Genomic DNA, 13112 nt, shown 5'->3' with positions numbered 1-13112 from the left:
CAACTTCAAAACAGCCAATTAACAAACAAAACATCTTTCATACCCATTCCTTTGCAGGCTTTGTTCAGCTTTTTGACATCTCGATCCACATCAAAACCCTGATGACTTCTCGCTTTGCCCTGGAGAAAATAACAGAGAAAGTGAGTAAACAACACAGGTAGACTTAAATCATCTCTGGCTCAAATTTGCAGCTAACTGCAAGACCGAGTAGTCAGCCAGACAAGGGACCCGCTGCCATTCCCCACATCGGCACACGTGGAAATCAGCAGGGGAAACTCTGGCCCCGTGGCTGGTACTCCTCGGGGCCAGCTGGCCTTGGATGACCGTAAGAGAATGGCCACCTCTGTCCTCAAGTACAATTGGTCTGGCCAGCTCTGCGAGGAGCAGTTTTCATAGCAACCCCAGCTTTGTGTGTCTGTGTCTGAAACAGAGAATAACGCAGTGCTCCAGTGTCGCAGAGGGCTGGTTTTCCCCTTTGGCCACGAGACCCAAGAATGTCCAGGGGATAACTTTTGCCTGCCAGAGACTGAGGGCTCCTGGCTCTGACTACAGATTCATTTGGTACCATAGACCTCTGTCATCCATACAGTGAGAGGCTGCTGAGTTGGCTGAGATACTCTATGACCAAGCAAGATGGGTTTTTTGGGGCAGAAAAGGGCCTCTTTATGTACTGAGCTTCACCCATTGGCATACTATATGCCCCAACTGGTCCATAATTACTGAGGTCTATATTGCTGCTTTCAACTGATTTTTGCTTTTAACTTAAAATAGTTAAAAAAAAAAACTCATAGAAATCGAGTCTAATAGTGGTTACTGGAGACTGGGGAGAGAGTTGGTTGGGAAGGATGGAGAAAGGTTGAGGAATGGCTGCAGACTTACAGCTGGCTGGTAGTAGAAGGTTCTAGCTCTCTATTGCACAGTAGGGTGACTATAGATAAAGTACTGTGCATTTGTCCATGAAAAGAGAAAGTTAGAAGATAGGATTCTGGATGCTTTGCCCAAAAGAGATGTTAGATATTTGAGGAGATGGATATATTCTCCTTGACTGGACTTTACACAGTGTATACATTTATCAAAATATTGCATGCTTGGGGCTAGTGTTATAGTGTAGAGGCTTAAGCCACCGCCTATGATGCCAACATCCATATGGGCACTGGTCGAGTCTCAGCTGCTCCTCTTCCAATGCAGCTCCCTGCTAATGTGCCTGAGAAAGCAGCCGAAGATGGCATAGGTGCTTGGTCCCCTGTCACCCACGTAGGAGATCTGGATGAAGCTCTTGGCTCCTGGCTTTGACCTGGCCTGACCTGGGGCATGGCAGCCATTTGGAAAGTGAACCAGTAGATGGAAGATCTCTTTCTCTCTCTCTCTCTCTCACTCTCACTCTCGCTCTGGCTCTGGCTCTCCTTTTTTCTCTGTAACTCTGCTTTTCAAATAAATAACATAAATTTTTTTGAGAAAAATCATATGGCAACTCATAAATATATTTAATAAAAGTAGCTTCTTAAACCCTACAAAAAGGAAATGAAGCTTCTATTAGCATGGAAATGGAAAACGATTTCCACTTGCCTAAGCAGAGGGCACCTAATAATGAATACATCACTATTAAAAACACATCACTGCCGGCTAATTGCAGCTGTGCATCGGTAGTCTTGAACACACCCTGAGTTTTCTCGGCTCTTTGCCTTTCTTTACCTCTGCAAAGTGCATGTCCATTGGAGATTCTCCATCCTTCAAGGAAGGTGGTTCAGAGCTACTGTGCACCAGCCCCACCCTGAAACAGTTCTCCCTGCTTTCATGTCCTTTGGCCCCGGATTGAGTGAACAGGAAAGCACACATGGCCCAGGAGCCACGTTACGTGTATCTGCTTGGCACTGTCCTATCCTTTGGGCTACTTCCCTTTCCCCCATTCTTACGGGGCCACCGGGGCTGTCAGCCATGAGGCTTGAGCCTCAGTGCCTGGCCCTCTGGGGCTAATGTGGAATTGGACCCTGTGCCCTGGTGCTAGTGACTTGTTCAGGAGTGGGGATGTAATCCAAGCAGGATCTGTTAGTGTTTCCCTTGGTTCATATCCTGAGAGGGATGCGTGTCTTTCCCTACTGCAGTTGCTAAGCTGAGAGACTGTATGTCTGGGTGGCTGTCTTTGTACAGTGCATAAAGGGAAGAGGAGGGGGAGGGGGAAAGGGAGAGGGAGATGGAAAGGAACAGAGAGAGAGGGAGAAGGAGACTGAATACCATTGTGTAAACCTCAGATACAGCAGTGCCTATAATCCTATCCTCCCCAGTTTCATTACCTAGCAAACTTTCCCTTTGTCTAAGCAAGTGTGGCTTGGGTTTCTGCACTTGCAACCTAGAGTGTCCTAACATCCATGGACTGGGGGAGTGCTAGCTTCTAGGCTTTAGATAAGGGAGAATATTAGACTCCCAGAGCCAGTCTCCGGGCCCCGTATCACCCTACTACCTTTGGGAATGTGAGGGCGCTGCCCAGCTTGAAGTACCTACTACTGAAACAAGCCCTGAGCGGGTGGACATTTCTTGGACATCTGCCACCTGCCAGGCAATTTACAGCCCTCTCTTCCTCATGCATAGGGAAGAGTAGGTGTTAGTAATCTATGTTACAGGTGAGGAGACCTAGGGGCAGCCAAGTTAGAGAACTAGTTCAAGGTTGTGCAGGACACAGGACTGCACCCAGCTCAGCATACATCCTAACACCACACTCTGCCTCCGGCCCTCATGTTGAGGCAAAGGAGTGAGGTATCCCGTTTTCATTATCCAATTCATTTGTGGGTAAAAGGAGACTTCTGGTGCTTTTAAAGGCTTGTTGGCAGGACAGTTATGTGTTTTGTGGGACTCAGTGCAGGGCTCCTTGCTCAGATGCACTGGAAATTTCAATATGGTGGCATCAGCATACTGAGCCAAACACAGGGACCTTCCGAGCGTGGGGCCCTGCGGGACCCCACAGCTGCACACTGAGGAAGCCCACCCACTTTCTGATCAAATTCTGGAGGAGCTGCTTCTCTGGGTATGGCCTTGCAGTCTCAGAAGAGCGTGTGGTGTCTTTGCTTCCCATCAGAAGTATGACAGAGGGCTCAGGAAGGGAGGTAGTGCGGAGCCAGGGGGCAGAAGTTTCCCACGCACAGGGTAATCCATAAACATTCGGTAGGTTGGGTCAGCCTCATGGGTGCAGGGGTTTTACCAGGACACCGCTTACCCATCCCACTTCACAGCTGGTGAGCAGACACAGAGACCCGGAGCTGGGTGAATGGCTGTATAGGTGGGGCCCAGGCTGGGGGCTGGCATCCAGCTGAGGTTGCTGGAGGTTTCAGAGCTGCATCCTTCACCCCCCACCCCCAGGAGGGGCACCTCCTCCTCACTTACACAAAGAAGCTGCGGGGGCATGCAGAGGCTGGGCAGAGACTTGTTTCGGATCACCTGGCCGGGCTGAGAGGGAGCCAGGGCCAGGGCCAGGACCTGGCAGGTACAAAACGCCGTTCCTGCCCTTGTCCTTTCCTGTTTTAGGGAAGTTGTTCTTTGATATAAATAGCGGGAGAATTATGAGAGGTGAGGGAAGGCAAAAGCACCCTAGGGACACATTCAGTTTGTTTCCCCAAGGCCAAAAATGAGTCAATGAAGTGTTCCTTGGTGCAGACTAACACTGATTGGCGGGCGTGCAAGGGGAGAGTGCTGAGCCACGTGCTAGGGGTGCAGATGACAGCAGTGCTTAATGTTTGTCTTTTAGCCAAGCAAATAATTTAAGGCAGGAGTCTCGAGTTTACATCGGAGGCCCTGCCATCCACAGGGCAGGTGAAGTCACAGACTTCCAGCTCTCGCTGGAAGCACCGTTGGCCATGTTTGCTGGCTTCTCTAAGCTGCTTAGGAAGAGAATCCGGGCTTGCTCCTTGATGTGGGAGTGAGAGAACAGAGTCTGGAAATTTCCCTGCTGTGTGCCTGGGCTAAGTCCGCAGCGGGTGTATTTATTAGGGAGTTCCAGTGTTGACTGCCAGCGTTGTCCTGTGGCTTGTTCGGACGAGCTGGATAAGGAACTCCTTCTCCAGGATGGGCTACATGCTTTGTTCATTGTTCGCAGGACTGGCACTGGCTGTGGGGCCTCAGGCCTGTTTGCTAGTGGGGAGATTTGGTTTTGAGACCCAAAGGCGCTGGGCATGGATACCCCATTTGCATCGGTTCTGAGGTGTAACAGACGGAGCAGAATTCCTTGTTCTTTTTTTTTTTTTCCACAACTCTTGCACTGACACTCAAGAAAGAGATCAAATTCGCAGGAAATATGAGCTATCAATAAAGATGGTTATAGGATCTGGACTTTGAGCCCTCAGGAACCCTGCTTGGAAGTGGTTCCTCTGCCCCACAGCCATGTGAATTTGGGCCATTAGCCTCCAAGCCACTATTTTCTCATCTGTAGAATGGGGAGAGTCTCTACCTCGTGGAGTTTGAGGCTTACAGGAGATAACACTTCCAGGGCCAGATAGATGGGGGCTACCTAAATATCAGTCCTTTCTCTGCTCCCTCAGACCATCTCTTGGGTTTCCATCTTGCAGTGATATTTTCAAGATTTCATAAAGTTATCTTTCTGTAAATTTCAGTTTGGCACATTTTATCTTTCTATCTATCTATCTATCTATCTATCTTCCAAAGTTGTTGAATAAATATATCACAGTGCCCTAAACAATATCATCATTTATGATAGCCGGCCAGTAAAGGTACAGCAGTCAAGTTTAAGAACATACCTTTCTAGACAGACCAAGTTCAAATCCCAGCATGATTGCTTGTTACCTGTGTGACCTTGGGCAAATAACAGAGCTTGTCTGTGCTGTGGCTTTCTCATGGTAAATAGGGATAATGGTAGTGCCTCCCTGGGAGAATTTAAATGAAGTCATTCATGCAAAGCATCTGAAATGAGACTGTGTGGAAAACTTGGGCTTAAAGCATAGGTAATCTTAGTGAGAGGCAGATCAGCAGTGAATTTTCCAGAATGTTTCAAGACCCTTGTTGTTTGAGTTTTTGTCGTGTGAATGCTCCTGTAAGGATTGGAGTCTCACCAATCACCCACAGCCTGCATCCGGAGTTCCAGGCATGTATTTCACTAGGACAGTATGATGGTTCAAAAGTGAGGCTGGTGAGTCCAGTGGCTTGAGTGACACCCTCATGCCACCCCTTGTGAGCGGTTTCATTTGACAAGGGTGAGAGTTCCCAGCTCCCGGGAGGTAAGGCTCTCAGTGGGTTGCAACTCTGGCGGGGCGCTTGCCATCGTCCAAGTGGATTAGGCTCGCGCGGGAAGCAAATGCCGTCAAGTCGGTAAGAGACACCCCTGGGCAGAGCAAGCTGGGGACTTGGAGCTCGGGCTTTGTCCTCTGAGTGGGTCTCCGTGCCACTCTCTGTCTCTAGGCTCCTCCGTCTAAGACGAGGAAGCAAGCACCCATTTCTCTCGAGGGAAGTAGCACAGAAAATCAATCACGAGGCTGTTTTCCTAGGAGCAGCATCACATGGGCAGAAAGAACGCTGGACACGCTCTGTGAAATGATTCAGCGACAGGCCTGCCTCAGAGGGGCCGCCACCCACCAGGAAGCTCACTCTGTGTCACCTTCCTGAGACCCCGCCCCCACCTCAGCTCACAGGACCAGGGTGGAAAAGCAGACCCCCAGTCCAGCATCTTCTGTCCCAGTCCAGTTCAAGGCAGTCTCAATTCATGATAGAAAAGGAACATTCTAGGCAAACCTTCCTCCAGGTTGCAGCAACCTCTGGGGAGGGAATTCGTGGAGTTTGCTAAGGAAAATGGTTTGCCAGTTGCTTGTTCTATGTATTATAAAATCACCGAGTTTTTGGGAACATGACCTTGAGTGCACGCATACTCGTCAGTCCTGGTGTCCTGGCTTTCTGGTTGGCTAGCAGCATCGAGCCTGGGACCTGTGTCAGGACGTAGCGTCTCCTGAGAGACACGTGAGTTCGTTTGAGAGCAGTGCATCGCAGGTAAATCAGACTTCTCCCAGCGGTTCCTCCCTTCTCTTTCTCCTCCTCCTCTCCCTCCCTTTGGCACACAGGTACTGTCTTGTGCCCCCAGCCCTATCGCAGGTGAGCGGACACAGCGCTCTGTCCCTGTCCCCAGGGAAATGAAGATACAAGTGGGTAAACAGCAACTGCACCGTGATGTTGTCAGTGCTCTGGGTGCAAATGACTGGCAGGAGAAAGGCATTTTCACAGAGGAGTTGACGTTTGTGCTGGTACTCAGAGAGGAGTAGGAGTTAAGCCAGCAGAAAAAAAAAAGAGGGGTAGAGGTAAGGGAAGGACTTGCGTGGGAGATGGACCAGCATGATTGGATCTAAGTGTGCTGTCATAGTCCCCACTGTGTGGCCTAGGGAGGCAGACCTACTATGTGCAGTTGCTGCTTTGCGTGGTCCCCAGCGAGCTGCCCCCTCCCTTAGTCGGTTCATCTTTAAAGCCGAGATGGTCCTGCTCCAGGGTAGTTGTGTGTGGGATGCGGTAGCCAGGTGCCAGGTGGTTACGGTGAGCACTGCGCTGGCAGCATCCAGGAGGTGGGGTGCTCAGTGACATAAGGTCACAAGGGTCGTTTGTACACGCTGAGGTATTATCAAAATGCAATGGGAGTGGCACTGATTAATATTTCCAGGACAGTTCCTCTGAAGCCCTGGCTCGCTGAACTCTGCTCAGTAAATATTTGAAAGTGGTTGCCTGGTATCGAGGCCCTGGGCCAGCAGGGCTCCGGGGAAGTGCCGGAGAGCAGAGGGCAGAGGGCTCGCTGCAGGCTGTTCTAGGAGAGCTGCTGTTTGAACTGGCATGAGAGGAGGAGGAAGAGGCTGAGGAGATGAGAGCTCAGGGCCAGGATTAGAACCAGGTGGTGGCCTGGCATTGGTGAGCAGGTGCAAGCTGTGCTGGGCAGAGCCTCAGACCCCCTGGATGCTCCTCAGTGCTACCCGTGATCATTGCCACGGCTAGTTCATGGCACTTGGCAGGGGGTGGTCAGTGTTGCAATTCTGACTAAACTCTTATCTGGATAGTTTTTGATATGCTGGATAAAATTTAAGCACTTTATTGAGGTGTAATTGAGATACAATAACTTGCACATATTTAATACAAATTGATGAGTTTGGAGATGTATACACACATATATATGTGTATGTACACATACGTATGTATATGTTTGTATACGTGTACGTATGTATACGTATATCCATGAAACCATCACCACAGTCAAGGTAACAGACAACATCCAACACCTCCAGAAATCTCCTGTGCCCCTTTCTGTGTGTGGAGCAGGCAGGTAAGAGCACCGAACAAGAGATCTACCCTCTAAGCAACTTTTGAAGCACATATTTAGTAAAGCAGAGCTGGCTAAGGGTACCTGCTATGCAGCAGCTGGCTGCAACAAATTCATTTTGCATAATGGAAGCGTTGCCCTCCCTGAACCACAGCTCTCTGTTTCCCCCGCCCTCCGGCTCCTGGTAACTGCTGTTCTACTCTCTCCTTCTGAGTCTTACTTTTATAGGGTTTCGTATACATGGTGTCGTGTAGTCTTGGTCCTTATGTGCTGGCTTATTTCACTTGGTATGGTGTCTCCCGGCTTCACTCCAGTTGTCACAATGGAAGGATTTCCTGATTTTCCAAGGCTGGATGATAGTCCGTTGTCAATCTACCTTGCATGGATTTTAAGGGACATGATAGAGTTGGGGAAGGGACTTTTTTGTGGTCACAGCTGTTCCCCCTCCTTTCTTGTATGTGTCTACCCTTGAACCAAGAGTGATGCTGTTTTTCCCTCTATCTTTTCTGTTTTCCCTCCTGAAAGATGGTTCTGATGGGACCTAGGTTATGTGTCAAGAGCACTTAGCAGTTACTTGGTGCATGGCGAGTGCTCAGGGAAGTTTTTGTTATTTCCTTCCATCTCGACTGGATGGATTCCTGTTGAGTGTTGAAGGAGCCCCTTCCATGGAACTTTGTGTGGCACCTGAAAACTCTGTGCTAGAGTGACCCCAAAGTAGCTGATTACATATTTTTATCCTAAGTAAGAAACCACTTTGCTCTTATAAATAAATAATAGTAAGGACTAAAAGTCTAAGTGAAATTTATGGGAGAAAAACTCAAAATTGAGGACGTAGAGCTTTTATTATGTGCCAGGCACAGGTGCAGACTTACGCATAATAACTCACTTACTGCTCACAGCTCACCTAGGAGGTAAGTATTATTACCTCTTATTTGGCAGATGAAAATATCAAGATGGAAGATATTAGCTTACTCCATGTCACCCAAGGGGTCGGGGATGGAATGAGGAATCAAATATGTACAGTCTGGTTCTAGGAGCTCTCCAAGTGACTTCTCTGAGTTTCTGGGTCCCTGTCAAAATTACTACTCTTTTTTAAAAATATTAATAATAGAAAAGTTCAATCAACCTCTTAGAAAGCTGGTCTTTTACAGAAATACCCATTGAGGCCTGAGACTTGTCCACTGACTGAAAAGCCAAGAACCCCTTGCCAGCTGTAGGACTGAGAAATGTTCCTGATGAGAGAATAGGAAGTGCAATGGAAAGTGGAGGCCAGTGACCACTATTTGCAAGGCAAAATGGGCAGCCATCTCCCCGTGTGCCAAGTGTGCCTGCCCCGGGGCTCTGTGTCAACCTCTGCCCCCCACATTCCTTCTGATTTAAATGGCATCGTGTGTTCGGCTTCTCATCCATCAGCTGGGACCAACAGCCACCCCACACAGAGCGTCTTTGGGAAATTAAAAATGACAGTGTGAGAAAACTGGCTAGGGTGGTTTCCTTACAACAACCCAGCACTGGCAGCAGAGAAATTGGCCTTTCTGCCTTCAACGAACTCCCAGAGCACTTCTACTCTCCCCATCTCACCCCAACCCTTCTAGCTTCCCCTTTTCTAGAACATCTTGCCCTTAGTGTGGTGGAGAAAGAGAGAATTGTAGCTGAAGGGCCATAGTGGGCCGGGGGTTCAATCTGCACTTTGGAGGCTGGAAGGGCATAGGCTGATGAGATGGCCAAGGTTTCCAGTAGGCTTACTTCTCTTGGGTGACTGCTCTCAGCCTAATAAATTAACAGTTGTCATAGGTACAATGTCAGGACCCCTTCCCTGGCAGAACCTGTGCAAACTGTCTGCTGATTTGTCTTTTTTGCCAAGGGGCCCACCTGTGTGAAGTGGGGGAAGAGGGGCCAGGATGGTGGCCTCATGTAGCTTTTGAGTTCTCAGTTGGCCAGAGGAGTTTGGGGCTGGCGCCATGGAGCCTCATGGCACTTGCAAGCTTTCAGTAGATGTTGGTTGTCATTGATTCCATAGGCACTAGTGTTGCAGGGATTATCTAGAGTTCTACAGAACCGCGGGGAGTGTGCTGAAGCCTCACCTCACTTCTGAAGCCACTCCTGACCCTGCAGGGAAGAACTGAGGGCTTCTGCCCAGGGCGTAGTGGAGCTAAGGTGGCCGGCGGATTACCCGCAATGGAGGGGCTTCTCTGGGAGGTGGGACTTTCAGTGAAAGAACTGGGGTAGTTCCAGGTGGATTGGCATGGTCGATCCCTGGAGCTGGAGCTGACTTTACAAGCTTACAAGAGCCAATTGCGTGCATCTGTCCCAACTCTGTGTTCAGTGAGATCAAGCTAATAACTTGAAATCAGCCACAGTGGAAGTATTTCCACCACGGAACTCTGCAAACACCAACAATCAGGTTTTATTTCGCTCAGAAAGCTGATTGGCAGGCATTTCTTAGCACATCACTGACTCTCCCGTTTGTGCTTCCACTCCAGAGACTTTTATCAGATCCCCTCAAGATACACTATTATACTCCTGCACTAGTCTGTCTCCCTCCCTGGAATGTAAGCCTCTTGGGCGCAAGATCCTTGCCACTGGCATTGTCACATGCCCAACACCTGGCACGGTGCCTGGCACACTAGTACCACTGGAATCAATGACAGCCAAAATCTACTGGCACGGGGTAGGCGCTTGGTCAACGCCTATGGATTAATGGAAGCTCAGCTGAATGGACCAAGCAGTTCTTCTCGCAGGCACCAGGCGCTTCTCTTCCCTTCCATAGGAGGAAGGCTTTTCCTTTGTATATTACGGAATGGACTGCATGCCTTCCCTTTGCATCTTGGCCTTGCTCTGCTTTCCATCAATGGCAGGGGTCAGTGGTTGTCATGGGGACATAGGAGGGAAGAGAAGGCCTCTCCAGCTAGGTATCTTGAGCTAAGAATGATGGCCACGCATCTAGGGTGAGGAGCCAGAGAGAATGAAAAGGGGAACAGGGCATTTAACCAGGGTGTCTGAGAGGGCCCAAGCAGACCTCACCTGGAGGAAGGACAGGAATCATGAATGATGGTGAAATTGCTGGGGAAGTTGCAGTAAAGGCTCAGTTGTGGATCATTTTGAGCAAGATAGAGTGTGGGGCTCTGAGAATTAATACCCTACAGAGGACATAATGGAGCCTGGGGAAGAGGAACTGTCTAAACTCAAGATGAATTGGCTAAAATAGTAGCTTTTCAATTCTAGTTCCATGCCAGAATCATTGAATTTCAACCTATTTGTCCTACTAAATCAGAATCTCATGGCTGGCACTTGGCGTAGTAGGTAAAGTTGCCACCTGCAGTGCCAGCATCACATGTGGGCGCTGGTTCAAGTCCCGGCTGCTCCACTTCTATCCAGCTCCCCGCTAATGCACTTGGGAAAGCAGTAGAGGATGGCCCAAGTGTGTAGGCCCTTGCACCCATGTGGGAGACCCAGAAGATGCTCTTGGCTCCTGCCTTGGGCCCAGCCCACCTCCAGGGTTGTTGCAGCCATTTGGAGGGTGAACCAGCAGATGGAAGACCTCCCTTTCTCTGACTCTCCCTCTCTCTGTAACTCTGCCTTTCAAATAAATAAAATAAGTCTTTAAAAAAAAAAAGAATCTTACAGTAGAAATTCAGCCCCCATTTTTCCAAATATGTGACATGGAGCACTGGAGGCATTTGACCTCCAGCTGAGAAAGTAATCCCTTTTAAAATTCTTTCCCAATTCTTCTGATTAGGCCTTTGCCTAGTGATAGTGTATAACCCTGCTGGCAAACTACACTGACTGTGGGCCATATCCGACCCATCATTAGGAAAGAAATATTTATTTAAAAGGCAGAGTGACAGAAATACAGAGACCTTCCATCCACTGGTTCACTGCCCGCAACAGTGAGGGCTTGGCCAGGCTGAATTCAGGAGCCCAAACTCAATCTGGGTCACCCATGTAGTGACAGGGACCCAAGTACTTGAGCCATTATCTGCTACCTGGATGCACATCAGCAGGAAGCTGGAATTGGAAGCCGAGCTGGGACACAGACCCTGGCACTCCTATGTGAGATACAGGCATCCCAGGAGAGGCATAGCTGCTGTGTCCACCCCTGCCCCTCCATCACTTGTTTTTTAAATAAAGTTGTATTGGAACACAAACAGCGAATCGTTTAGATTTGGTGGACGATGGTTTTTATACTACAGTGGTAAAGTACTTGAGACAGAGGCATTGCAAAGCTTCAGATTTTATTTTGCTGACCCCGCCTATCCCATGCAAATGAATCTTTGTCAAATCAGAGGACAGCCAACAGGATCTGAGCCTTTAGCTGGCAATGACAAATTTGGCTAGAATCTAGTGCATTCTTTTTGCTTTTGCTTGGTTATCTACATTTATGCTGATTGATATTTGTTTCCCTTTAAGGTTACTAATATAAAGTTTCCTTTTAAGAGAAATTCATTTATATTTCAAAAAATAAGTGGATTTAAAGGAAACCATTAACAGAACAATAGAATACTGACACATATCCACTAACTACCAGGAAGGTTGCACTAAGCCTGAAGTTTGGGAATCAGGAAGGCATCCAATCCCCTCATTTTACTGATGAAGAATCTGAGGCCTGGTTGTGAAGTCACCTGTCCAGGGTCACCTACTTTGTTATGGAAAAGCCCAGCCTCTCCTCCCTTCTCTCAGGACAAGGTTCTTTGATCTCTAACTGGTAACTCATTTGCACTTTGAAGCCAATTAATAAGATGAATGCAAAGTATTAAAGTTCACAAGTGTGGAGCCAGAGACTATCCTGGTGACATTTCCACATTCATGTTTAGTAGAGACTTTGGAAACAGAACAAAGGAGCCATTCACATCTGGGTGATTGGCAACACCCTGGTTTCATTAAGCTGATGGTTTCTTGGGCATGGTGTCCTTGGGATAAGAAATTTGAGGGAAAAAATCTAGCTAGGTTTTTGTTTTATTTTCAATCAAAACACACTTAAATGTTTGTCATAGCAAAAAGTAGAACTGCTTAATAGAAAAAAAAAAGCTTGCAGGCTACTCTGTCGAGTATACGTGAGCACAGTTTAAATCTTCTGGGAATATTTATTATTTACCATGGAGTCATTGCTTCGTTGTCATTAGGATTCTCCATGGTCGCACCGGCGAACAGCAAAATTGTTCCTCCGGTGTAAGGCTCCCTTCCCGTTCACACCCTCATTAGAAGCTGACCCCTCTGTTTGGAGATGCAGCTGTAGGGTTGCTCAGTGTTTGACCATCACTTTAAATCAGTAGTCATGTTTGCGTAGTTTGCCAAATAAAGTGTGAAAGTAGAAAAACATCTATTTGGATCCGAGTGAAACATGATTTTCTTACATACGCCCTTTTGTCTGAAAAATCGGTGAGAATTTTAGATTTAAAAAATGACATCTGTCCTACATTGAAATTATGTTTTTGGAATTTTAGCACCTTTAATGAAGATTGGTACATTAGTTCATTTTTCAGAGACAAACTTGCTTAGGCCTGTTCTGTGGATTGTTTGTGTTGCTGTAACAATAAGGAATACCCCTTCCTTTCCTTTTCATACTCTACCCTTGTGATTAGTCAGTCATACACCTGCAGCTCCAAAGAGAATACATCCTCCTATCCTTGTCACGTTATAGTGAACAAATGTTAACTGCTGACCTTGGAACTAATCAGAATGTTTGTTGAATTCAACAAATGAATAATGCTTGCTCAGGAATTCTGTGGAGGGGGGCGGGGGGGCGGTGCTGTGGCATAGCAGGTAAAGCCACTGCCTGCAGTGCCTGGGCATCCCATGTGGGCATCGGTTTAAAAACTGGCTG

General features: G+C 47.9%; 1 protein-coding gene across 2 annotated transcripts in view; it reads right to left on the bottom strand.

The window, feature by feature from the left end:
* Positions 1–13112, bottom strand: part of ANXA13 (annexin A13) — a 65037-nt gene that overhangs the window by 40147 nt on the left and 11778 nt on the right. For both annotated transcript variants that reach the window (XM_062188022.1, XM_062188023.1), the window contains one exon: positions 44–119. In XM_062188022.1, the coding sequence (XP_062044006.1) occupies positions 44–119 (76 nt within the window). The remainder of the gene's footprint in view (positions 1–43; positions 120–13112) is intronic.

Source organism: Lepus europaeus, chromosome 4, assembly GCF_033115175.1.
Source record: "Lepus europaeus isolate LE1 chromosome 4, mLepTim1.pri, whole genome shotgun sequence".
NCBI classification, from domain to species: Eukaryota; Metazoa; Chordata; class Mammalia; order Lagomorpha; family Leporidae; genus Lepus; species Lepus europaeus.
The sequence above is the reverse complement of the archived record's forward strand: the minus strand, read 5'-3'. Positions and strand labels throughout refer to the sequence as shown.